The 27,039-nt window shown below is 47.9% G+C and overlaps 1 protein-coding gene across 24 annotated transcripts in view; it reads left to right on the forward strand.

Moving 5' to 3' along the window:
• Tcf7l2 (transcription factor 7 like 2) overlaps positions 1–27,039 on the forward strand; it is a 191,774-nt gene that overhangs the window by 10,960 nt on the left and 153,775 nt on the right. For 12 of the 24 annotated variants that reach the window (XM_026781376.1, XM_005352501.2, XM_026781378.1 and 9 more), the window contains exon 4: positions 2,390–2,458. The exons of 11 other annotated variants lie outside the window; for them this stretch is intronic. In XM_026781376.1, coding sequence (XP_026637177.1) covers positions 2,390–2,458 — 69 coding nt within the window. Of the gene's footprint in view, positions 1–2,389; positions 2,459–2,480; positions 2,500–27,039 lie in introns of those variants that run through there. One more of the 24 variants, XM_026781380.1, reaches the window with a different exon arrangement.

Below are 27,039 nucleotides of genomic sequence, written 5' to 3' on the forward strand. Positions count from 1 at the left end.
TGTGTGTATGTGTGTGTGTGTGTGTGTGTGTGTATTTTTACTCTTTTAATTGCTGCATTCACTCCAGGCGCACTGGTGTTTTATGGGAAGGTGATGAATGCAGGATTTAGAATGGAACCGGACAAGTGAAAATTGCGTTTGGCAGAGTCACAGTTTCATTAATTTATTCATAAGACGATGACTACATGAAATTATTTTCCACGGCATATCCGAAGTTATCAGGTGTCCATTCAGTTTTAATTGACAATATAAGATTCCTGTGGTTACCCTGAGTACAGATTGCCTGGGGCTCCGCAGGGTTTGTGGGAACAGAAGCTTGGACAAGTTTCCATTAGCTCTGAATTGGGCAATTGGAAAAGAGGAGAATAAAACCCTTGAAAGGAAGGACCAAGTTGTTACTGTTGCCTGCTCTGCTGAGGAGAGAGGACCCTCCTCTCAGACAAGAGCTGTGCCCTTGCAAGGAATTCCAAACTCGCAAAGAGACCTGTCCCCCACACAAAAGTTGTTTTAACATGGTGGAAAACTGTCCCAGTAATGAGTGAGATCCCGGCTTCCCTGACTGGGGTGGGTGGTTGGGGGACAAAGGGCACAGACAGACGCACCTTTCTTTTTGAGCCAATTGCTTTGGATGGGCTCCTTGAATGTGGTGGGGAGGGCTGTGTGCACAGAGGCTTAGTTTACTTTGTCCATAGTAACTTGTATGAGGGGAGTGGTTTATTGCTCTGCTTTGGCATGTAGAGAGACTATTGTTATTTTTGCCCAACTTTAGTTTGTCTTCTTTTAATTTGATTACCATGTTTTGTTACAAAAAGCATACATCATTTTTAGGTTTTTATTTGTTTTTGTTTGTTTGTTGTTTGTTTCGAGACAGGGTTTCTCTGTAGCTTTGGAGCCTGGCCTGGAACTAGCTCTTGTAGACCAGGCTGGCTTCGAACTCAGAGATCCGCCTGCTTCTGCCTCCTAAGTGCTGAGATTAAAGGTGTGCATCACCACTGCCCTGCAGTTTTTAGGTTTTTTTTTTTGGGGGGGGGGTAACTGTTGAGATCCTCTTCAAGTCCACTGTATCCTAAAAATGGGTACTTATTATATTACATTTTGAGTAATGTGGGTTTAGACTGTATTATTACAGTGTTGTTACATTTTAGTTCAGAATTTACGGGAATCTTCATCCTTTTTAAAAGCGCTAACAGATCCTATTGAGTGACTTTCTTTCCAAGGAACAAGATAACAAATTAATTGAGTTTAAAACTCTGCTGCAGCCCCAATGGTACTTGAAGCACAGAAGGATTCTGATAACTTAGTTCTGAATCAGTCATGGTTATAGTTTCTGGGGATAAAGATAATAATGTAGATGTCTATCCAAGTGTTTGGAGAAGGTACCCTAGACTTGCCTGCTGCAGGAGTGGGTAGGCAGGGAATCTCTCTTGGTCATCTGAAGCTTCCTCAGCTGTCTGAGTATGGTGATGCATTTCAGATACCTGCCCAGACCCTTCTGTGATTATTGGGTCAATTATCAAATGTCTCAACTCTGGTGCCTGTTTATACCAGTGGGTAGCAGCCTAAGGGTAACATGCATCATTTGGGAGGAGGAGGATTTGGGGAGGAGTCTTGGTGTTTCTGTAGGGACTTTCACTTCTACAGTGGGGGAATGTGTATGGCTGTAGAGGGAAATCCTGGGTTGAGAGCCATGGTCCTAGGACTAAGGCAGAGATTCACTGAGAGGTGGTCCTTCCCTACCTGGGGCTCTTGGGTAATGTTTGGCTCCCTTTGAGGGAGGTGCAGATCCCTAGAGTGCAGGTTGTGGAGATGCCTTAGAATCTAACGGCTTAGTCATGGTGAAAGAATGTATAAGGTGCGGGGTGGCCCCTGAATTCCGTAGAGACATTTGTTTTCCCAGAAATAGATTTCTGTCTGAGAGCCAGGGTTCAGTTGTTAGAGATATGGGGGTGGGGCTTGCACTTGCAGACCAGCGGCTGCTCACAGCACTCTCTTTCAGTCTTTGCTCTTGCCTGTGTGTCGCCACCTTTTGCAGCACCCTGTTCAATTTCCCTTAGCCTTCTGCTCAGCACCCACCGACTTCCTCTGTGTCTTCATGGGCTTCCGTCTGCTTTCTGTGTCATTCCTGCCCCTCCTCCTCCCCTTTTCGATTTTTGAATGGGTACTTAACAAAACAAAACAAAAACAACAAAAACCAAAACTAAAACCAAAAGCAACAGTTCAGATGAGTGTGATCCTCTCCTCCATAATGGTGCAAGTCCTCAGGTCTCGACTGAATGCCAGGGCGGCCGTTCGGTCCAGGGAGGTTTGTCTGCTATTCATGAACTGCTTAAGATGTTTCCTTGTAGTCTGTGACGTGAGCAGAACGCTTTGGTTTGGTTTCTTCCTACAGCTCCATTTTCAATCCGGCAGCAATCATTACTCTGCGTACAAAACGATTGAACACCAGATTGCAATTCAGGTAGGAGGCGCAAGAGACTCTGAAGCTTGAATTGCCAATGTGTAGGTCTCTTGTGTCTTTTTATTCTCTGCCTCCCCCACCCAGATGATGATGATGATGATGATGGTGATGATGGTGATGAGGATGGTCATGATGATGGTGATAATGATGATGATGAGGTGGTGGTGGTTTGAATCATTGAGGGAGGTGGGAAGTCAAGAAGAACAGAAGAAATGCTGCTAAATGATTGAAAGTTATGAAAAGAATCTGTGTTGTCTAAGAGTGTCTGGATCAGGCATTGTGGGTGCTCAGACCCCACGTTGGTTGTGGTTACTGCATGCATTTTACAGAAGGAAGGGCCTTGCGTTGGGAGTCAAACAGGTTGGCGAATTGGGAGAGGAAGCTGGTGAGGAGGCCATGTGACAGCCAGGGAGAGTTGTTGCCTGTGGATCAAAATCATGGCCAGTGGTGCCAAGAGTACCACTTTCGACCTGATCATCCCGAATGTTGATTTCTTTGGGGCCTCTTGATATACATGAGAAGCATTGGAAGGGAAAGGCGACAGATCCCAGCCCCTGATGAGTGTCCTGTTTCCTGCTCACGTAGTACTTCCATCCTTCTAAATCCAAAGGCTAAACAAACCCCAGACTAATATAGACATGGGGTTGAACAGCAGCCAGCAAACAGCCGCAGCGGAGTCAGGCAGACCAACTCGCTTTTGTCCCGTGGCCTGGCCTTGCTAAGAGGGATGTCTCATGGTGTCCCTCCCCTACTCTCACACCTTGAGAGATCTGCGTTAATGCTAGACTGGGGAGCAGAAGTCTGTCTGACTTAGGGTCTCCTAGGTTGCTTTTGACTTGGTGAATGCCCACTTCCTGCTGTCTCTTTGGGAGGAAGCCTTTATAGGGTGGTGTGAGTGTGCTTGTGGACATGCATGCCTACGTCCAGATGAGTGTGGACATGTGTGCAAATGCATATAGGTGTGTGAGGGTACATATAAATACACGTGTGTACATGTGTGTGTGTGTGTGTGTGTGTACTTGTGTGGCCTGGTGGAACTCCTGTTTCCCACCCGTCCTCCTGTGTCTTCTTAACTTTGCCATTTCAAATCTGCTTCAGCCTCCATATTACTCTGAAATAGCCATTTGCCCCAGGTGAATGGAACTTCTCTCCAGCAAGAGGCATGACTGAGCAGGTCTTTCAAAAATGTGGTTGGTTCCTAGTCTTTTTGCGTTTATTTCAAGGCTACAGTAGCTGTGCCTAGCAATATTGAGGCTACACTGTGCTTGGGTAAGGTACTGATTGTCTGTATGTCTCTCGACTGTAATCCCTCCACACCCAGATATTTTCAAAAGTGCTGGGTGTGATGAGCACGAAGCTCCGATTCTTCCTGACACGCTTCCTGTTGGAAGTTGCTTCCTTTTAAGGCCCAGTACGTCTTGCTTTTGGAAAACAGTTTAGACTCAGGGCTAGCTTAGAGAGCAAGTCTAAACCCCAGCCCTGGGTGAATGGGTGGATAACCAGAGTGTCCGCAGGCTAGGGAGGCCTACTCCAGCACAGGAGGGCTGGAGATCCTTGTTGCCTGGGGTGTGGGAATTGTCGAGACTGAAAAGGACAGTGATCCTTATCTTGGTGTGGAAAGGCTGGCTGGGGCCGTGTCACTGGGAGACCAGCCCGAGAGAGCAGCCCAGCTGCTGGATCTTTACACCAGCGCTGAAGTGGCCCTTGTTTGAAGGTGCAGTTCGTCTTTCTCCAAACCACCTGGCACGATGCGGGCCATGGGAAGCCCTTTCTCAGGAGGAAGATGGAGTGAATTACAGAGCTTATTGTTTGAAGGACTGAAACCATCCCTGTTCCTCCATGAACAGGTAGTATTGTTCTCTTCTGCTTCTGTTTGCTGAGGCCTGATGCCCATGTAGGCAAACAGAGGGACATTTTATGGAGCCCTGGCAGTACGCTTTCAGAAGTGACCATTCTCCCTCAGTGTCTGCTCGACCAGCACAAGGCCAAGCCAAATGGCAGCTAGCTGTAGTTTTAGCGTGATCATCAAAGGATAAATGGTCAAAAACAAAACAAAAGAAGCAGAGGGAAAGAAAGGCAAAGCTCAGACAGAATAAGATTGTTCTCTGAATTCTCTGGCTGTTTCAGCAGCCATCTGGGTTGGGGGGGGCAGATACAGCAGCCTTGGGGGGGAGACAGAAGCCTGGGAGGGGGACAACACCCTGGTGGGTGGAGGGGGGAGACAGCAGCCTGGGGTGGGGCCGGCATCTCCTGGCACACAGAAAAACCAACCTGGCCTTCTCTCATCCCAAGCTTAAATCCAGCATGATGCTGGGGCAGCCGTTTCTTCCCTGGAAACTTAAAACTGGCTGAACCTTAACAAATACTGTATTTCAGGAGGAGCTGAGCTTGCTGCTCTTCGCCAAGCTCCGTCCTAAAATAACCTGGTACTATGACACCGGGCATCACATGAGGCTCATTCCTCCCGCCCGCCCTGCCCTCCCCACCCCTTCTGTCATCTCAGCACTCAGCCAAGCTCACCACGGGTGTGAATGGCCTCCTGGTGATTCCATGGACCTGTCCTGTCGCTTTGTCCCTCAGTGTCACTCACTGTGCTGGGCACGTCCCACTTTTGGTTCCATTCTAGCTCTCCGTGGTTCTGACATGACAAGGGCAGTGAGAATGACCGAGAACACAGTATAACTGGACTAAAAATTAAAGGCGCATGAATATATGTACTGCTTGGTTATTATTAGCAGTGATAATAAATGGTTACTAAATTCTGTTGTGTGTGCGCGTGTCAGTGATGGAACACAGGTCCTCCTGGATGTTGAGTGTGAGCTTGTTCCCTGAGCAACATCCAGACCATTGGCTTTTTAAAAGTGCCACTGAGCCACACAGCACAGCCCGCGAGTGTTTAGTAAGGAGGAGCATGGTCTTACAAATGTGAGAACACCCAAGAGGCCCCACCCACGTCAGTGCACGCTTGGGGGCTCATGCGTAGTTTAAGCTTTTGAGGCTATGTAGTCAGTCTGGCTAACTTAATGTTACGTTAGTTTGAAAGCATCTTGAGAGAAATATGAGGGAAAAGCATGGCTGTGTTCCAATAAAGCTTTATTTATAAATACAAACACTGGCTGGAATTGGACCCGGGGTGAAGCTTGCTACCCTCTGATGAAATACTTTTGTCTGCCTTGTTCTTCCCCCTTCCCAGTGTTGTGGCTTCCTCTCTCTCCAATCTGCAACAACAATTCCAACAGTAGATTCCTTTAACTTGTTTTTTAATGGAATTGTCCAGTAAATATTGTTCTGTGTTGTGGGATGCTTGGTTGCTTCCAGGTTTACACTATCCCTAATTCGGGACTAGTAGCTTTGGATTTCTTTTGGAGGAGCGGTGGTGTCTGCGCCTGTTGTCCTATGCTAGCAAATGCACCTAGGGGTGGTGTTGGGTGTGCATGTGTAGCTTTGCATTGATCTTTTATAGCTAGAAGCCTCCCCTGGGACTGTTGAGTGTCATCTTTGAGATGTATGGTCATTAGTTGTGGGGAGCGTGAGTGGCATATTTGAGGGGAGCCGTGGCATAGTGATCTTCATCAGGTCAGAGATTACTTGCCAATGCTCTTCTGGGTCACCCCATCGTGCGGGAGTTTGACCTCTGGTCCCAGCTCTTAGGACCAAATTCCTCCACCATCTCTGTTAAATGGCGTCAAGGACTCATGCTGACTCAGGAGGGTGAACCCTGATTGCAAATGTACAGACCGAGCTGCCTCCCGGGGATGGCCTGCAAGTGGCTGTACACAGCTGGGCATCTCTGTAGCCTCTTCCTAAAGGGACCTGGTCCAACATTCCTACTCCCATCATGGTCGCAGCCTTCGAGAGAAGTTCTGTAACCAAGGCGGAGGGAGACAGACCTGCGAGAGGTCTTTCCCTGGGCTCTCTGAAGGGCTACTTGAAAACCAATTAAGCTTTGTTTTTAAGAGTGTTTTGGCCAAAGGTTGATGTTTTAACGCGAAGTCAGATGTGATTCAGGGGGAAAAGCGTTGCACCCAACAAAAACAAACCGCGTCGACCTTTCGTGGTTGTTTCTCTTTGGAGATGCGAAGGGGTTTCTGTGTGTACATACGCACTCACACACATGTGCGTGCTTGTGTGTGTGGCCAAAGACAGCTAGGAGAGGATCCAGGAGAAATGGGCCTTTTTGTTTGTTTGCACAGCTGAGCCGTGGAGACTTTGCCATGATTTTTGCTTTCCCTCTTGTTAAACTTGCAAGGTCTTGTATGAGCTTTCCAAGGCCCATAGTTCTACACCTCCTCAACAGGGATTCACTGGGCACCCAGAACCTCCTTCCAGAACACGGGTGCTGTCTGGAGTCAAAGCAGGCATGAAAAGTTTGTCCACCCCAAGGGTGTCTTGTCCCATAGACATGTGAGCTACTGTGGCTGGAACGCCTCGTTCTGCTCACGTGATGAAGATGGCTAGAGATTAGTATTAGAAGATCTGTTCAGAATTTATGAGGTGTGAGGGTTCCTGGTTGTCCCCTAATTTGGGGTTCTGATGTTGGTCTTCACTGTGGGTTGTTTTGTTGTTTGTTTGTTTTGTGGGTTCCCCACTTTCCCCAAGACAGGGTTTCTCTAGCTTTGGGACCTGTCCTGGAACTAGCTCTTGTAGACCAGGCTGGCCTTGAACTCACAGAGATCCGCCTGCCTCTGCCTCCCAAGTGCTGGGATTAAAGGCGTGTGCTACCGTGTGTTCTTAATCTGTCGTCTTCCCTACTCTGTTTCCTGCCTTTCATTTCATATAGATGTGCAGAGTAGGGCTCAGGGGAAACATTCCCCAAAATCAGTCTGTTTGAGCTAAAAAAGAAAACAAACCATTATTATTATTATTTTTAAACTTGAGACAGTGTCTCATGTGGCGCAGACTGGTCTAGAATTCACTACTAATCATGGCTGTGTTGAGCACCTAACTTCCTGAGGTTGCACCAGGCGTGGCCTCCACGCTCGGGGCTTGGCGTAAGCACTTGTGTTAGACGTGAGAGCGTGCAGCCTCCACTTCCACGAAGACCACCTGAGAGGCTGGCTGAGGTAGGTGAGTGCTTGCCTGCTCCTTTAGGAGTTTCCTTCACTGGGAATTTATTTGTGAGTAAAACAGACAAACCCCCCTCGTTCTTGGCTACCTCTGTGCTGTTTTGAACACTGTTAAAATGTCTGTATTTTTATGTTGATTCAGTGTGTGTTTTGGTGTGTGTATAGCCTTGGGGATGGAACTTGTATGTCATGCTAGTGACAACTATACCTTTACTTGCTGAGCCATCTTACCAGATACAGATACTGGCATCTAAGTACCATAACTTGCTCTGACCCAGCAGTCTCAACCTTCCTAACATTGTGACCCTTTAATACAGTTCCTCAGGTTGTGGTGACCCTCAACCATAAAATTATTTTCATTGTTGCTTCACAACTATAATTTTTGCTATAAATTGTAATGTCAATATCTGTGTTTTTCACTGGTCTTCGGCGATCCCTGAGAAAGGGTCGTTGGCTCTCAACTCACAGCTGAGAACCTCTGCTCTAACTGATAGACTTCCTGCTTAGTCCAAGACTTGTCCAAGAGTGGTTGTCATCACCATGATCATTGTTACTCGTGGTTCAGGGGATCGAACCCAGGGCCTCGCTCATGCTGGGGACGGGAGTGTTCCATCACTAGTCAGAACTGAGATTTTTCAGCTACCAAAGGTTGGAAGGGCAGCCTTAGAGGCTCCTGAAATTGATCTATTGGTTATTTTTTGGAAGTTCTGACGCTTTCAGGTGCCCAATCAGAACTGAGGGCTGCTAATGTTCCCAGGTGACAGTGTCTTAGCCTGTGAGTGAGGGCAGGCTACAGTTCTATTTCAGTGAGCTTTGGCCAGGGGCCTTTGCTGCCCAGGCTTCTGTGAAGAGGGCATTTGGTTCTGAAAGAGCAGCTGGGACAATGAGGTGCTTGGTGTGGGGTCAGAGGCGACAACAATGACAATAATAATAGCTCGTTTATTGAGTTCTGGCGCACTGGGTCAAGTGTTGAGTGCTGTCTGTGGGTTGTTCATTGATTTCTCACTGGTGCGTGGAGGGGAGCTTGAGTGGCAGAGTTGCTGTTATTATTGTCACTACCCCATTTTGCAAATGAGGAAGTAGACACCTGACGTGTTATTTTCCCCATGGTCAGCCAGGATTCCAACCTGGGGCCGTGTGTTTGGAGCAAGGCTCCTGGCAGAGGTTCATAACCGTGCTCAAGGCCAAGGATGCACCTCAGAAGTGGAGAGCAGGCCTCGGGTTGGGTTCCCAGCACTAGAAAGACTAAATCGAGGGCTGGCCTGTCTTCAAGGCCGTGGCTGCCATCCAGCTTCCTAGACTATACAGATGGCCCATGGGACCTGTGCTGCAAACACGTCCTGGGTGCTTGTCCCTGGAGGTTCCTGTTCTGTAGGACTAGGATAGTGTGTCCTGAATTTGAGCCACTATCTCCTGGGAACATCTTGGAGAGCTTCAGAAGACTGGGATTGCGTGCCAGGCTCATGTTCTGTACTACTGGGATTGGCACCTGTCTTGATAGTTTAACCACATTGTTGGGCAAAGCTGGGGCCCTTCTCTGGGTTGATAGAGAACCATGGCTCCAAGGCAGTGGTTCCCAGCTCTAGCAGCGTACCACAGGGAAGTGTTGAGAGCAGGTCTCAGACACCTGACCTAGACACCTCGGTTAGTGTCCCCTGGGTGTCTGCCCGGTCTAGCATCTCTGGTGATAGCCTCCCAGGTGACTGGAGTGAAGCCTAGCAGAGGCGCTCTCTGGCCTTGCCATACTGGAGTTTACAGCAGCTGTGGGCATGTGGCTTCTCAGGACAGAGCTGTGCATGTATAGTCTTTGTGGTGAAGGAGAGTTGCATCAAGACCCTTTTTTACGGGGGGGGGGGGAGCTGTGTGTGTGTGTGTGGTGGCTGCTTTCTTTGAACTTGACTTCTCCCACACGGAGAAAAAGGCTGTCTAGATTCTGAGTTCTGCAGATGGCTGGAGTCTGTGGGATGGTAAGAGTCTGTTTTAGAAGGCGCCATCAACGGGGAACCTGTGGTGAGCACTGTCTCCTAGGTTAGAGCCTGTGGGGAGAGGTGGATCATGGTCTGGGAAGTAGAGCAGAGGCACTGGCCACCACGGCAGGTCTTGCTGAAATAACAGGTCTGGATTCTGTTGCTCTGAAGCTGGGCTTGGGCATGCATTTTTCAGACTAGCCAAAACTGATATCGTCTCCAGGGCTACTCTTGGAATAGAGCAAGAAGCATCAGTTTTGATAGGCCAGGAAAGTGAGTGACACAGGGAAGCAGCAGGCTTCACTTTTCCCGGTCCAACACTTTGGTGGGAAGCGGGCAAGACTTGAGGGTCCTAGCGGAGCTTTATTTTTATGAGTGTCTTTCCTGAATGTTAGATTATATGCACTCTTTGTATGCCTGGTGCCCATGGCACTCAGAGAGGACCTTGGGTCCCCCACAACTGGAGTGTGGATGGTTGTGAGTCACAGTGTGGGTGCTGGGAACCGAACCTGGATCCTCCCCAAGAGCAACCATCTCTCTCCAGCTCCTATGCCTGTCTTTTTAAGTACAAGTTAATATCCTGACTCTAAGTCCGCTGCCCTTAGCTGACCAGATGCAATAGCCTGGCTTCCCCGTGCTCTGCTCCCCCCACGGCTTTCAACTTCGGCTTGCTCTCCCTGTGACGGCCTTCACACCTGTTGAGGCTGCACTCAGGCTGCCCATTGTGAGGCGGGGAGAGACCAGCGTGTGTGTTCATGGAGAGGATGGGCACAGTTCTAGCTGTCTTCGGCCAGAAAGTGAAAACAAATGTCTCTCCAGCTGTCCTGGTGTCCCCTTATGCGCCACCGTGAGCGCATATGGAGTCCTGGTCTGTGGCAGGCAGCTGGCTACGTATTCTCAGTATAAGAGAGGGTTTCTATGTTTTGTTTTATGGTATTTATGTTTTTATAAAGCCCTTGACAATTTTGGGAGCTGCTTAGTTGAGCACTGAACTTTCTAAATGGCTTTTATCAGGCCTGACGCTTCATTTCTGGAGTTGGATTGGGACAGCTGGTATCAAGTCCTAATCAAGCAGATAAGTGGCTGTTGTTTCTCCCCATCCCCCTTTTTCTGGCTTCCCATTGCTGGCAGCAGTCTTATTGTGGAGGGTCCCACCCAAACCATTGCTTGGCAGTGAGTTTAGTGCTTAATCAGATTGGAAAGAAAGTTTCAAAGTTGCTACCTGTACTGTGTATCTTCTTATAGAAAGAAACACCAGCATCAGATGTGTGCACTCTTTCAAGCATCCTTATAGAACCTTGGTTTTGAGGCATGTATTTGGAAAAGCATTGGTCAAACCAGTTTCCATGCAGGCTGAGGGCAGGGCTTCAAATGGCCCTGTCTGCATTGGTTGTTTGCTCTTGGAGATCAGGGATGGGGTGAGTGGCAGAGGGGATGGGGCAGCACAGCTCAGTGTCCCAGCCTCAGGATCCAGGTGCAGAGAACTATCCTGTGTTACCATCTCTGGCCTCAACAGAGCTCTCAGAGTCACTAAAAGTACTCCCAGAAATGATTCGGTGCTCCCTGGGGGTCAAAGTCACCTTTGGGTGGGAACCACTGGCCTGGTGTAAGAGTTTAATGTGTGTGCCCTTCCACTGACTGATGCTACGGTAGCCCCGCCCCCCTGCCTTTGCATTTTTAGGGAACAGAAGAATTAGTGGGCATTGAGGGTGGAGTGGCATAGACAGCCTGGGTTTGAGTTTCGGGCATACCAAGCTCCCCTCTCCTGATTTGTGGGGCTAATGGTGGCACCTGAGATGGTTTCCTGAAGGCTGATGAGATACAGAATGGGAAGGGTTTGGCATGCTGCAGAGGTTTTTATGGTGCTGCAGAGGAGGATGCTTGCTGGGTGCAAGCTCCTGTCTTTGCTCCTCGTCTGCAGGTCTGGAGTCTGGCTTCTCCCCACACACAGTGTATATTTTTTATTTGCTGTCAAGAGCCTCACACATGATGAATTTGATAGCCTTGGCTATCTTCACTGGGTAACATAGATTTATGACTCCTGTTAGCTGCCGTTTGCATTTGTCTTATGTCACTTAAGGATTCTTCCTCAACTCCGTGACATTTGATAAGCAGGCAGGCCCTTTCTAGAGGCTGGCATTGTGTTTCGCTCATATCCGTGTCCCAGTAGTTGGAGATGCAGTAAGTGGACAGGAGGTTGTGTGCTTGCCTAGCCTGCATGGACATGAGTTCAATCCCAGCACGGTACAAATTGCATGCATCGATGGCCTGTAATCCCAGCACTCAGAAGGCAGAGGTCCTCCTCAGCTGCCAAATGAATTCAAGGTTAACACGGGCTACATGAGATCCTGCCACAGACAGACAAACAAACCAATTAATCAACCGTTGACCCAAACCACATCCAGCTGAGCAGAAAGGAAATAACTCTGAGTGAGATCGAAGTAGGTCTATGTGCATTCGAAAAGGCAAAGGAGTACTTGTCCAGATTTGGAAATAATAGCCCCTTTGTAACATAGAAAGGCAATAATAACTTGTTTCTCATCTTCTACTGAATAATTTGAGCCAGGCATTCAAACTTTCTGTCAACTTGATGTTCTTTCCTGGGTTTTTCTGTTTTACTTCAGCTGTCCTTGTTGCTAATGGCTGTGGGTGCCGTGGCGTTAGCGAGTAGCCATGTCTAAGCTGGTTTGCATTTGTTTGACTGCTTTCTGGTTCCCAGAATGTGGGACTGGCTGGTTGTTACAAGCTCTTTTAGCCTTCTCTCTTTTGATTGTTCCTTTTAAAATGATGAGTGGTGATGTCCATGGGATCACACCATACTTCGAGGCTGTGACAGCTGTCAATTATCTTTGAAGAGGGCATTGCTACCTGTGGGTGCCTAAGTCACTTAAACTTGAGCCAGTCCTTTCCACTCTCAAGTCCGACGCCTCCCTGAATTTCTGGGGCTGAGATGAAGCCTCAGAATGAATGGCCCTGGTTGATAGCTGGACAATTTCCAAGACCTGAAAATGGATGTCTGCGGTGGTTGTCCATCCTAGTGGGACCAGGAGAGTCTTCCCACTAGGTCTCTGGTGGAGACTGCCCTGTGTCCATAGTTTCTCAGTTGATCCAGGAAGCATTGCTGATGATTGAAATTGAAGAATCACCAGGACAATTCATCTTGAGGAGCAGAGAGCATCGGGTGTGAGCCAGGCTGCGGGGAGCAGACATTGACATACGGGCGGTCATCAAACTAATTGTTGTTTGAATTACCTGTTATGATCCGATGACAAATCTGCCCCGCTCCTGTCACTGGAGCAGAAAATGGAGCTTGAATTGGCGTGATGTTAGCAAGTGTAAACCGTACTTCAACAAGATGGATAAACCCAATTATGGGGCAGACCTGTAGAGAGAAAATCCATTTAAATCTCGTAATGTTAAGCAGAGCTGTGTTTAATTCATTTGGACCAATTTGGGGATGATATATGAGTGTTGGTGAGCATTCGTCAAAGGGGTGACCATGGGGGAGAGGGATGTGCTGGGCTGTGGCCATTCTTGGTGAGGCAGCTGCGTGTCGGCCTGCACTAATGGCGGGGAAAACAGAATGACAAAAAGATGTACTCAGTGCCGCAGGGGAACGCGCTGCGTAAATGAACCAATAAGGAAAACACGTGAAGCAGAAAGAGGATCTGCTTTTCCTGAATGCCACTGACTGTCAAAATCCAAAAGGACTAAAGGGCTCTGCCCTGTTTCCAGCCCAACACACCCCTACGGGCTTTTCCGAGCCTTGCCATGAGAGACCTAGGAAAGTTCATTCTAGAAAGCAAAAGGGGAGGGAGAGAGATCGTGTTGGGAGAGCTCATGCTTATTAAATATATATCCTGGAGTATTTCATTCTCTTTTGGAAAGTTAAAGGGGTTTGGAGATACATGCATATTTGAAGGTGTTTGAAAAGTCTTGCTTATTTAAAAGGAGTTTATTTCAAACAGCTTTTTGGTGACGTAGCTTTGCACATGGTAACTGCTTTACTAATTACGTAAATGAAAACATTGAAGTGAGGGAGGCGCTTTTCCAGCCAGACACCTGAGCTCCTCATGGGGACATAGAAATAAGGACCTTGTGTGATGGTGGTGGCACACACTTTCAATCCCAGCACTCGGGAGGCAGAGGCAGGAGGATCTCTGTAAGTTCGAGGCCAGCCTGGTCTACAGAGTGAGTTCCAGGGTAGCCAGGACTGTCGCACAGAGAAACCCTGTCTTGAGCAGGAGAGAAAAGGAAAAAGAAAAGAAGGACCTGGTGCCCATTTTGTACTCTGGTCTCCCCTGGCTTGTCATTTTTCACTCCTGAGCGTTTGTTTAATTGTATAACAATGGATGGATTTGATTTACTTTGTATTATTTTAAAGTTTTATTTTTAAGTTTTTTTTAATGATTGTAATAGCATTTTACTTATTCAGTGTTATTCATGTGTGTGCTGGTACACTCATGCTAACATGTATGTGTAGGTCCTTCCAGTATGTGGGTTGCAGGGTGGAGCTGAAGAGGTCTTGGTGGAAGGTGCCATCGCCTGCTGAGTCATCCCACCAGCCCTATTAATTCAGCTTTTCTATGAATATATATTGTGTATTGAGCACATCCCCCTGGCTTTCGCTTTTTATTGGTCAGCGTTGCTGGCAGTGGTGTTCTTGGAAGCCTGTAACCTTTTTATATTTTGGGAGGAGGGATGAAGCCGCTGTAATGAGTGGCCTATACTTCTCCTTTTTCTTTTAGTTTGGGTGTTCTCTTTTTTCCCCTTGGATTAGATTGGACTAGCAAACTGCCAGAGGAAGGAGGACTGTGCCTGGGCAGAGGGTGGTGAGCTATGCTCCATTGAGACCGTCTGCTCCCCTAAACCTAGTGTTTTGATAGGAAGCTTCCCCTGTCGTCAGGGGACAGACCACCTTATGGGGCATGGGGGAGGCGCTTTGCTTGTTCCTGACAAATCTTTTTCCAGAGTGTATCTGCTGGAGACTTACTTTCTAGTAACAGTTTAATAACAAAAGGATCAGAACCTTGTGAGTAACATCTCAGCACTGAACTCTGAAAACGCGGCTATGCCAGCCGAGTCACCAGAAGGTGGTAGGCTACTTGGAGGAATTTAAACTCCTTACTCCTCAAGAAAGTCCCCGGTACAGTCACTTAGCCCTCCCCTGGCTGTGTCCCATGGCAGGTCTCCAAATAGCACAGACTAGGGAGAACATATTTCAGCAAGCATGGAGGAAGTGAGCTTGCATACACCCCCCTCCCAATTTGAAGAAGTCTGTCTGCACTGGACAGTGGTTCTTGAAGGTGGGCTAGAGACTGAGTCGGGCAGGGAAGTGAGTTAGGCCTCTGGAAAATGGTTAGGGTCGGGAAGTGTGCCCCCTACCCCTGACTTCCTGCTTTCTGGTACCACAGCCAAGCTGAGATCTTGCAGCCATATTCAGAGAGGAACCCTTGTCCTTGATTAGCTCCCAGGATATAGACACATTAAAAAAAGGGCTGGGAGCGAAATGACTAGAGAGACGGCCACGTAAGGGCTTTATTGATTTATGAAATGTGTGAGACTCAACTCGGGATTGTTTGAGGAGTCACCAAGTGCTAGACTTGATTCTTATCCTTAACACAGGAAGAGCAAACCTCCCCTGGTCCTTCCTCCTGCTCCTTTAGTGACTTCATTCTCAGGCTGGAACCAGACAGCCTTCATTTCTTCCTAATTCCTGGAGGAGCAGAGAGCGTCTCCATAATGACACGAACCAGGAGCCGCAGTCACAGGCTCAATGTATCGAGACGGCTTTTGTTTTGTTTCTTTTCATCAAAGAGAAATTAAAGGAAGGCTGGAAAGTGCCCGAAAGCTAAGGGCGAGTCTGCCCCACCACCAGTAGTTCTTGTGCACACTACTTTGGTTTGTGTTTTCTTAAAATGTGTCACTGCTGTCACAGCTCTGAGTGAAAGCAGATGACAAACGTCACTAGCAGAAGGCTTTGCTTGTGAAGCCATTTGTTATGAAGGACTGCTACTCAGCTTGAGTCCTTGAGTCTGGATGAAGCTTTGTGGGGATGGGGAGGGGTGAGAACAGGAGGTGAGGGCAGGGGGTTTTTCCTTGCAGGACAGTCTGTCTCCCCATCCCCCCTGTTCAGAAAGAAAAAAAAGGAAAGTCTGTTTTGGTTGGGTCACTTTTCACCTGGGTTGTTTCTCCTGACATGACTCTTGTCATCCTAGGGTCCTTTGGGCATCAAGGAACTTGCTTCCTGTGTGGAGTTGGAGCCTCTGCTGCCCCCACTGTTAACTTAAGTGACAAAGTTGGAGTCGCTGGGTGACTCCTGCACTCTGCTGGTTTGGGATTTTTGGAGCATGCCAGTTAAAGGAACATGGCAATGGCTTAACTGTGACCGAAACCCAGGACCTAACGCATAAAAAGTGCATACTCAAAACCACAGGCCGCATGCAAAGGAGTAATGGTTTTGTTTCTAGGCCTCGTGGCTCCTGTATCTCCGCTTTTACCCCAGGGGTATATTTTTTTTATCTTTTGGTTTGACTTTTGGTTTGTGGCTTTCAGCCATCACCACCTCTCGAGAATCTGGACGCTGTGGAACCGAGGTGACCAGAACTGGTTTGAGAGGCTACCCAGGATGGTGGCAGAATACTTGTACAGTGGCAGGTCCATTGAGAGCCATTGTTTCCATCACAGGCTTCTCCCTCTGGGGTTTTCAGCCCCTCTTCCTGTGCCTGTTATGTCGTACCTCTGAGGATTTTAGTGGCAGCCAGGCTCGCTTTCCACTGAGTTTCCTGTTCTGTGTGTTTCCCGATTTCCTGTTGCCTTGTTGGCAGGTTATGTTTTCTTCATTAACCAGTTTCCCTCTCAGCGTTCTCTGACGGAGCAGGGACCTTTCTCTTCACCCTAGCATCAATCATTTCCTACTTTGTTGCTTTTTGGTTAGTGCAAAAACAATGTATGTCATGATGAGAGTCTCATCCACAGTATGTACACTGTCACTCCTGCCCAGCCACACTGTGTTCCCTGTCCCTTCTCCCTGCCTGCACTGGACTCCTCCTCCCAGTCTGTGTGTGTGTGTGTCTGTGTGTGTGTCCGTGTCCGTGTGTCCGTGTGTCCGTGTGTGTGTGTGTGTGTGTGTGTGTGTCCTAGGAATTTACCACCCTTGACCCGGAAGCACACGCACTTGCTGAGCCAGCTCTCTGCCTCTGTTTCTGTGTTTCGGAAGTCTCATGTAGCCCAAGCTGGCCCGGAACTTGCTGTGTAGTCAAGGATGATGGGGAATTTCTGATCCTCCTGCCTCCGTATCCCCAGTCTTGCTGAGGTTACAGACATGTGCCACCAGGCCTGTGCTCTCTCTCTCCCCCTCCCTGTCTCACTCTGTCTCTCTCTGCCGCACACACACACACACACACACACACACACCCACCCACACACACACACACACACACACACACACACAGTCACCCCTAGATTCTGTGTATGACAGAATGCATGCTTTCGTTCTCTCTCTGAGTCAGGAGGCTTATTTTTGCCTGGCACGATCTCCAATTCCATCCGCTTTTCTCCAGATGACGTGATTTAGTTCTTGGTTATGGCTGAACTTTTTTGTTTTGACATACGGTTGAAAATTTTAGGATGGACGGTGGCAGGATTGCTGTGTGCTGCTCTTTTCTGGTCTGAGAGAACTAAGTTTAATGAGAGGTCTGGCGTGTCGTGGAGATTGTTGGGAGATTCTGTTAGAGGCTCTCGCTGTCATCTGACACATGAGAACTGTGTACACCACTCGCTGTTCCTGAGGTGTGGCACTTAGTTCACCATCCTGTGCCACGCTGCGTTGGCCACCTGTGGCGCCCCTTCCCCCACCACATAGTGGTCCTGGCTCGGGAGTTACTTCTTTCTCAAGTGAGCGTGGTAGAGTTTCCCTTCCGAAGAGAAGGGTGTTATGGTGCCAGAGGCCATTCACCGTGATTTACCTCCCTGTGGAGAGTAGACAAAACAGCATCGAGTTGGGGAACTGGACTCAGAATCAGTCAACTTCTGATGGGCATGAAATTAGAGGCCGCAAGACAGGAATTTGTGACCCTCTGGTTGTGGAGTCCCTTCTCTTTGCTTACAGTTCTCTTGCTCAAGTCTTCAATAACAACATAAATTTAAAAGCCGTTCCCTTCTGGTTCTTGAAAGGCAGACTTCTGGCTCCTGGCTTGTGAACTAACAGCACATTTGTTTCCGTAGGAGGCATTTTTCTCCGGCTCTTCTGGTCGGCCTCTTGTTTGTCTGAGTCTTAATGAGCATGTAACAGCTCCCTCCTCCTGCTGCTCTTCCAATTTGCCTCAAAGATACCCACGCTACTTGGTTAGCAAGGATGAGAGATCTGGGAAACTTGGCACGGATGCTCACTTTTGGGTCCCGGCACCTATAGGACAAAGTGCTGGCGCCTCTGTAGCTGAGCTTGAGCCCTTAGCCCAGGCCAGCTTGCAGGAACTTCCTTGTGGTTTTCTCTTGAGTGAGAAATCCATCAGTGGCCAGCCAGCTTGGGTCTGTTCACGCTTAGACGTGGGTGATGCTGGTGCGGAAAGGAGTTTGTCCAGGATGATTCATTTCTCCAGGGCTTGGAGAAATGATGTTGATTCTCCCCATTGACATGAAGGCGGCCATCATCTCTTTACCATCTCCTGGTTCTAGACGTTAAAACCTCCCTGTTTGCAGATGGCTGGTTTTGAAACACAGTGCCTTAGGGACTGTGGCTGTCTGCTGCTTCCTGGAGATTTTCAGGGGTTCTATGAAGAGAGGGGAGTGAAATGTGAGGACCCGGAGGGCAGTCCGCGTCCATTGGATTTAAATACTTCTTTCTTTATGACGTGTGTGTGTGTGTGTGTGTGTGTGTATGTGTGTTTGCATGCTTATAAGTACATGTATGGCGTGGTGTGCTCAGGTCAGAGGACAGCTTGAGGGAGTTGGTTCTTTTCTTCTACCATGGGTCTCAAAGACTGAATTCAGTTTGTCAGGCTTGGTGGCCAGTGCTCTTGCTGTCCCCTCTTTGGATTTTCTGCCCATACTCTCTTCCGCTTGTCTTGTATGTGTGTCCGTAAAACAACAGGCAAGTGTGATTATCCCTTCTAAACATCCCTAAGATGGTAATAGTAATAATAATAAATTAGACTTGTGTACCAATCCCTTATTTTAATTAATTAATTTATTTTTAAGATTACGTTCCATTTGCTTATTTTTATTTTGTTTTATTTATTTATTTCTGCACTAGCCTACCTTGCCAGCTGCCAATGGCTGTGGAAACGGCTTCCATTCTATGCTGTCATGCCAAGTATCCCGGCAGATGGCCTGACTTTCAACAGCAGCTGTGCTTGGCTACCTGAAATATCTTAATTTATTTAATCTAATATTCATCCTCTCTATACCCAATCAATACCCACACTGACCTGTTTCCCTAGGTAGCACTTGGTAAGACCAGGTATTTTCCTCTGGGAGAACCTCATTTTGTATATAATGGTGGCAGATGACTTTTAATTATGGGCATATGAAACTACTCTCCTAGATCCCCTCTCCAATGACCTGGCTGTGGACAGCTGACCTTGGCTCAGCTGTGAGATGCCTCTGTAGGATGTGTGCAGTAGCAGGGCCAACGAGAAGCTAGAAGAATGTTCTTGTGGCTTTAAAAGCTGTTCTGTAGGGGTTAGGAGAGTGGGTGAGTGGGCTAGCACCCACCCCACATGTCAGGGCCCTCCATCGACCTGTGTGGCCCATGGCCAGTTCCATCCCTGCCCCGAATGTGAGATGAGCCCCAGTCTGCTGCTGCAGAATCTCTCAGGGTTGGAGGAGACAGCGTATAAACAGCCTGGACACAGTAGCCAGCACCAAGCCACAGCGGTTACTTCTGTCTGAAGGGAATAATACTGTACTCTTGGCCCCTACGACAGCTTGGGTTACTTGGTTCATTGCTCCTAGCAAAATAGATAAACTATTTGGTTTATTTTACTGTCTCTTTTCAGTCCATCTTTTCTGTGCCTTTCTTCTGCTTCTTAGAAGTCATGAGAGGGGAATGGTATTCTGCCTAAATAATGGATATCTAAATAGGGCTTTGAAATAAACTTCAGGCTCATTCCATCAAATGAAGTAAATTCATTTACTCCTAAGAATTTAACTCCTGTTGGAGCCATCCCCTCCCCCAGCACATGTATAAACACATACATTGATCTCTTTCTTCTTTCTCTTGTATTACTACAAGGATCAGTTTCTTCTGGCTTAATTCCAGGAACAACATGCCTGTCTTTTTTCATCGTTGAGGAAAAACAGTCTGAAGGCACCATAATTCCTTAAATTGGATTTCAATTCTTGATCCCCTTATATTCAGTAAACAGAGTGTTCTATGAACTGTTGTTTAGGAGGGAGACACTGCCAGCCTTGCCGTAGGTGGAGGAGCCCTTAAGAGGTGACTGCTGACCTTTACACAAGGTTGGGACCTTAATCACTTCAGAAAAAATGCTGGCAAAAGTTGAGAAAGCTGTCTGGAGTTTAGCTTGGAAGAAGTGTGTGGGGGGAGTGTATGGTGTGTGTGGTGCATGCACACGCATGTGTGTGTGTCTTGTTAACTCTATTAGTGCCATGGGCAGCTGCCGCGATGTCACTTGAAAGCCTTGAAATTCCTGTATTCAAATCAAAGGCATCCTGAAGCAGAGATAAAGGGGACAGTGTGATCTTCAAAGATGAGGGACTAAGGCAGCGGTGGGGGATATTTTCCTGGGTAATTCTGCCTCCCCATCCTTTTGTAAGGAACAACTCCTTCTCCTTCACTGGCGGTTATGCGGGTACTTGGGCTCTGGTCGAACCCGCGGTTGCTTGTGGGTCAGGAGGCAGATGCAGCAAGCAAAATGGAACTGTTGGCTGCATCTGCACTTGCTTCAGGGAGCTGGTTCTGTCTCGAGCTCCCTTTTCCTCCCTTCTGAGAGCACTGCCTTGGCACCTCCTCACCCAGGAACTGATTAGTTCCTGAGAGCAGCGGGCCAGTTGCTCACAGAGATGAGGTCAGCTTTGCTCTGGGGTCCATCAACTTGGATTTCTTATGCTTTATCTTATAAAGCCTAAATTAACAGCTGGTTTGGTTTGAGTTCTCCGGGATCTGACTAAGGGATTAGAGTCCATTCTCAAGTGGGTCAATCTAGTTTAATTTATTTCAGGTCTATCAAAAAAGATCAATCAAAGCTCTTTTGAAAGTAAAGCGATAATCGGTCTGCACACTTAGAAGTCACTGTTGCTGCGGCACTTGGTGGAAAAAATGCTCGGGCTGCAGCTAAGGTGACTAGAGCGTTTTCTAACCCCCCTTCCTCGTGGCCTCCATGCCACTTGAGGAAGTGTCACTTTGAGAACTTTGCCGAGATGGTGCCCAGGCAACCAACTCCCTGAGCTTCCTTTTCTTTGGCTATGCAAAGCTCCTGGTTTGTAGATTTCCAGTCGGGTGTGATTTAATACCTGGAGGTGAACACGTCCAGCTTGTTTCATGTCTGTGGTTTCGCTCCTGGGCTTGGAGAGATTGCTGGGTAAAGATGCTCGGCAGACTCTTTCTCCCAATCTTCTTCAGCGAGGAATTACTTTGCCAGGCTTAAGATAGACGCGCTTTCTGCTGGGGTCGATCTTGACCTTGTGAGCTTGGGAGCTACAGACTGAGCCATGCATTCCCTTTGTAGTGCAGTCAGGGAGAACAGAGCTGAGCTGAGAACTTTCTAGGTGCACACGGTGTCCCCAGAGAAATGCTGAGACTGAGGAAGCCAGTGGCTGAGAACTTGACTGCAAGCTGCCAGACCTGTCTGTCCTTCATGGCTGTATAGCTTTGGGGCTACACCTTACTCTGAGCTGGCACCCCCCAATTTCTGTCTCCTTCTATAAAACAGGTGCAATAAAAGATCTTTCTCAAGTGATTATTGCTGAAATAAATTAGGCTATAATTTTTGGTTTTTATATAAAATAAAGCTACTTAGAGACAGCTTTGAGAAACCTGAACCCTTTCTCAAATTGCATTTATTTATGTGTACATGTGTGTGTGAACATGTAAGTATGTGTGCATTTGTGTGTGTGCAGGTGCATGAGTGCATGCTTGCTTGCATGCCTGCATGCTACAGTGTCTGTGGACTTCAGAGGACAACTTGGTTGGTTCTCCCATTCTACCCCTTGTGAGTCCCAGGGATCAAACTAAGGTCATCAGTTCGGGCAGTGAACTGTGTTGCCCACTAAGACACCTTGTTTTTATTCCCTCCCATGCATTAAGTAGGCAGAAACACTGTCTTTCTCCTCCCCCTTTTCCTTCGTCCCTGTGTTAGTTTGTTTTTTTTTTAATGCTGCAGACTGGCCTGGATCTCTTTATGTAGCTAAAGCTGACCTTGAATTTCTCATTCTTCTGCCTTTTCCATTGAGTGCTGGAATTATAGGCCTGTGCCACCATACCCGCACCCCACTTCTGCAGTGCTGAGGATCGCATGTCCCGCATGTCCTACGCATGCTAGGTGAGCACCCTACCACCCTCTTGAGCCACACCCCTAGCCTCTGCCATGGATGTGTGAAATCTGCCCCAGTGCCTTGCAAAGAAGTCAGTGCCAAGTTTTCAATCAGCTGTACTAGAATCCTCTTTCAGTTTGCGGCTCGGAGGTAAAATCTGAGCACCTTGGTGAATCTGAAATCTGTGGTCACCACAAATTCAGGAAGACTCTTGTGAACCCTACAGGCATGCAAAATGGGTGTGGTAAGGTCAGCCACAGGTTTGTTGTGCTGCTCAAGGATCTGACATTCTCCCGACTTCAGCTGCTATCATGGACTCAAGCAGTGAGATGGAAGCACAGAGCTTGCTTTTCTTTTGCTGGAGACATAGGGCATACATTTTTAAAAAGCCCTGTGTGTGTGTGTGTGTGTGTGTGTGTGCGCGCGCGCGCGCAGATCTACATATATATGTAATGTCTGTGTACATCTCTGTGTGTAGTGTGTGTGTACATCTGTGTGTGTTTGTAGTATATGTATACATTTGTGTGTTTGCAGTGTGTGTACATCTGTATGTATAGTGTGCGTATACATCTGTGTGTATTTGTGTACATCTGTGTTAGTGTGCGTATGTGTGTGGTGTGTGTATATATCTATGTGTGTACATCTGTGTGTGTCTCTGCATGTGTATATATGTGTGTGGTGTGTATATACATCTCTGTATAGTATGTATATATTGTGTGTGTTTGTGTACATCTGTATGTGTAGTAGATGTGTATATATGTGTATTGTATGTATACACACACCTCTGTGTGTTTATGGTATGTGTGTTTAGCCCCCACTAGCAAGCAATATTTGTTGAGCAATATTGAGCCTGGAGCTATGGCTCAGTGATTAAGAGCACTGACTGTGGATTCCTAGCACCCATGTGGCAGTTTACAACCATCTACTTCAGTCCCAGGGAATTTGATGATGTCGTCTGTCTGCTGCTGACACCATGCATGCTTGTGGTGTGCAGACACAAAATAAATAAAATTAGAGAAAAGAAGGAGCTTTTATTTGTTCAGGCTTGTTACGCGTCGACTGTGCACGTTAGGGATGATGTACAGTTGGTTAAGAGCAAATACCGAACAGAAGAGGAGTCTGCAGTTCCTGTTTCGGCTGAGCCTGCCTCACCTCGACTCAGGAGATGCCAGATACCCTAGATGCTCTCCACCTGACTTCTTCACTAGCTCCTTTTGGAAACAGGCCAGCTGAGTGCCCACCTTCCCTGACCCCTAGTTTTCAAGGTGAGCACGACTGATCAATGACCCTTGCCTCAGTTTCTTCAGCTTGGAAACGGGCCCAGTATTAACTCAGGAGTATGCATTAAAAGAGAGGAAGGACCTTAAAGTTTTCAGATCTTTTCTCTCTTTTTGTGGTTTTTCTTTGTTTTTGAGATGGGGATCTCACTGTGTAGCCCTGATTGACCTGGAACTTGCTCTGTAGACCAGACTGGTTTCACACTCACAGAGATCTGCCAACCTTTGCCTTCCAAGTGCTAGGATTAAAGGTGTGTGCCACCACACCTGCCGTGTGTGTGTGTGTGTGTGTGTGTGTGTGTGTGAGTTTGCTGATGCTGTGGGGCGTATGTAGAGGTCAGAGGACAACCTTGGGTAGGCACTTCACCTTTCACCTTGTCTGAAACACTCTCAGTAATGTGCACACCAGGCTAGCTGACCCGTGAACTTGTGGGCATTCTGTTTCTGCCTCCTGCCTCGCTGTAGGAACACTGGGATTATATACATGCCTTATCTAGTTGAACTTTGAACTTTATATGGATTCCTGGTGCTGAGTCCTTGGTGGCTCTTGCTTTATATAGGGACTTAGGTCTTGTTTGTTCAACCATAATAGTAAAAAGGAAAGGTGACATTTTATTTGAGTGCTTAGCATGGCCAGTTTCTGAATCATCCTATGTATTTTCCTACCTGATGTTCACAATAATGTTATATATCAACTCTATTGGACAGTTGTTTTTTTTTTTTTTTCTGGATCAGCCTGACACTAGAGTTATTGGAGAAGAAGAGGAAATCTTAATTAGAAAATATGCCACCCATTTTGGTCTATAGGCAAGTTATTGGGGTGTGACTGATGTGGGAGGGCGTGGCTTACTGTTGGTGATGCCACCCCTCGACTGGTGGTCCTGGCTATAAGAAAATAGACTGAGCAAGCCGTGGAGAGCAAGCCGGTAAGCAGCATCTTCTGTGGTCTCTGCATCCGTTATTTTTTTTTTTTTTTTTTGGTTTTACGAGACAGGGTTTCTCTGTAGCTTTGTTGCCTGTCCTGGAACTAGCTCTTGTAGACCAGGCTGGCCTTGAACTCCCAGAGATCCGCCTGCCTCTGCCTCCCGAGTGCTGGGATTAAAGGCGAGCGCCACCACCGCCCGGCTCCTGCATCCGTTATTGACGAGAGTTCTTTGCCTGACATCCATTCGTGAGATGAAATAAACCCCTTCTTCCCAGACTGCCTTTGGTCATGGTGTTTTAGGATAGTAATAGAAGCTGAAGTGAAACACACACGAGAAAAGTGAGTTCCGAAGTCCAGGGTCTGTTGAGGTCCACATGGCTAGCAAGTGGCTGAGATGTGACCTCAGAGTGTCTGAGGCTAGAGTTCTTGCTGTGCTCAGGAGGGAGGCGAGGGAGAGTCTGCGGTTGGGAATATGTTAAGATTGCCTTTTTAATTCTGGATTTATTTTTCAAACCACCTAATGGCGGGTTCCTGTGTCTCCCAGAGGCCAGAACAAAATTGTCCCCCCTCCCAATAAAACAAGGCCTACTGTGTGTCTGGCCATTTCTGGATTTCTCCTTTGACTGGAGTGATTGAGGCCTCCCTTGTACCTCGCCAGACCCATGAGCTAAACATTGAGTCTCAGCCTCAAGCCCAGCTCTTCCTGAAACCCCTCCTCTCCTTCCCTGCCGGTAGGGGTTATCCAGGAGAAAAAGAAACAATCAAATCACTTTAGAAAGCCACACACTGGGCTTCCACTCTGCCTTAGCCACTGCCTGGGTTCATTTCCCCCTTTACTCTTGCTTGGGTGGGAAGGGAAAAAGAAGATACTGCTAATAATTGTGGCATGGCCTGTGACGGGAAGTTTTCCATTGACATGCTCGTGAGAGTTTGCAGCTTCATCTCTGGGCTCGAATGCAGCACCAGGCTTGCCTTGAGTGTCTGGAGCCTTTGATGCAGGTAGACCATATTATAAACAGGCGCGTTGCTATGGCGAGGGCGGCAGTCCTTGCCTGCTGTGGGTAACCTTTCCCACCTTCTCGGACACGGCTTTAAAACACAGCAGCGTGATAGCGTTTCATTTTCTTTGGACTGAGGTGTGGTAGATGAGTTAGTGAGGACATTGAGATCTAAGTTCTTTTGTGATGATGTCTTAGGGAGGGGATGATTTGACTTTCTTAGCATGATGCGGTCCTTCCCAGATTGGGCTTCCTTCTGATTTATTGAGAAATGTATGTTCTAATGGATGGGATGTGCAGTGGGGGTGGCAGGCAGAGGGGCCTGGCTTTCTTCTCCTCCTTTCCCTGAGCGCTTCTACGAATTCCTTGGCTTTGATGCCCCACATCTCTTACAGAGAAACCAAAGTTTGGGTTGGCATGGTACAGAAGTGATTATTCTTGGTAGGACATTTGCATTACTGCTCATAGTGCCAAGACAACGGCTTGCCTCTCAGAACTGCCTGTGGCTCGCCAGAGTGCCTTCTCCATCACACTGGGCACACAGGGATGGGAACAGGGACACTAATTTCATCCTACGACTCCCAGGCTAACTCAGATGAGGCCCGCCTACTTGTTTATTCCTGTTCCTTGAAGGGACTTGTTTTACAGCAACCCTTCACCAATGCAGTTCAAGGTAGCAGCGTTCTTTCCCACCCTGTGCCCCTGGCCCCACCATCGCAGAATCTCCGATTTCTTAACCACGGAGTTGATCTGATTCTTCAGTCTTTCGCATCTCCAAGTGTGTTCCTCACTTTTTAAATGGGGATGATGTTTCATTGCTCAATAAGTATCAAGAGTAACAGAATTTGATCCATGTTGGAGGTGTGCGTCATAAAGATAGGCCTGAACAGACAAGAAGTTTCGTTTATTTTATTGCTTGTGCTAGAACCCGGGACTGTGTGCATGCTCAACCATTGGCCCTGGAGCTGGAGCCCTGGACAAAGAGCTCCTGTCTATAGTACCATACAACAAACACTCCTCCCTAAAACCTTCCCTGTTGAGATGAGTTCTGTGGCTTTCTCCTGGAATGCTTAGGAACCTTTTAGCCAGGCGGGGAGTATGAGGGTCCAGACTGTGCGCACCTGGCTTCCTTGAGCACATTCAGGGCTCAGCTCCTTCTGCCAGCTAGAGCGATTCTGCTGGTACACATGTTGTACTATGTTGTATGTTGTGACAGGATTAAGGTAGACTCCTGAGAGGATCAGCGAGTGCCCAAGCCCCCCCTCAGGATGAGGAGAGTCAGAGGGTGAATCTCTTCCTGCTACCAAATGGGCCAGGCTCAGAGACTGACAGGGCTGCTGAGTTCTCTTCCAGGGCGGCCCAGCCACCAGCCAGGGTAGCATTATCTCTGGGGGCAGAGGTAAGGTAATGCAGACTGCTGTGTCGTGTCCTTGGTGGAGGCCTCTGTCAACATGTTCAACCACAGACCATACAGTCCCTATCTGGAGACCACGGTCCCTATTTTCTGGGGAAGATACCTTGGAAGAGTTTGTCTCTGTCCCATGTCCTATACTGTGCGGCTATGGGTTTGAACTCTGAATCCCAGGAAGTCCTAGGAAAGCTGGTGCTGCACCATAGAGGGGGCATCACTGAGATGCTCCTGCACAGGGACCTGGGGATGGGATGCTTGAATTGACTTAGAAGTTTTCTGGAGGGTACCCTCCCAGGCTCCCAGACTTGTCTGAATGAGAGCTCTGCTTGCTTCTGTCCCCTTCCCCAGGCAGCATCGATGCAGGCTCCCAGTGGCTTGTTGTTCAGCCTGGGATTCAGAGCTATGAGATCTGATGGGGGCAGAGTGGTGGAGGGCCTGACTC

The sequence above is a fragment of the Microtus ochrogaster genome, chromosome 8 (assembly GCF_000317375.1).
Source record: "Microtus ochrogaster isolate Prairie Vole_2 chromosome 8, MicOch1.0, whole genome shotgun sequence".
Lineage (NCBI taxonomy): Eukaryota > Metazoa > Chordata > Mammalia > Rodentia > Cricetidae > Microtus > Microtus ochrogaster.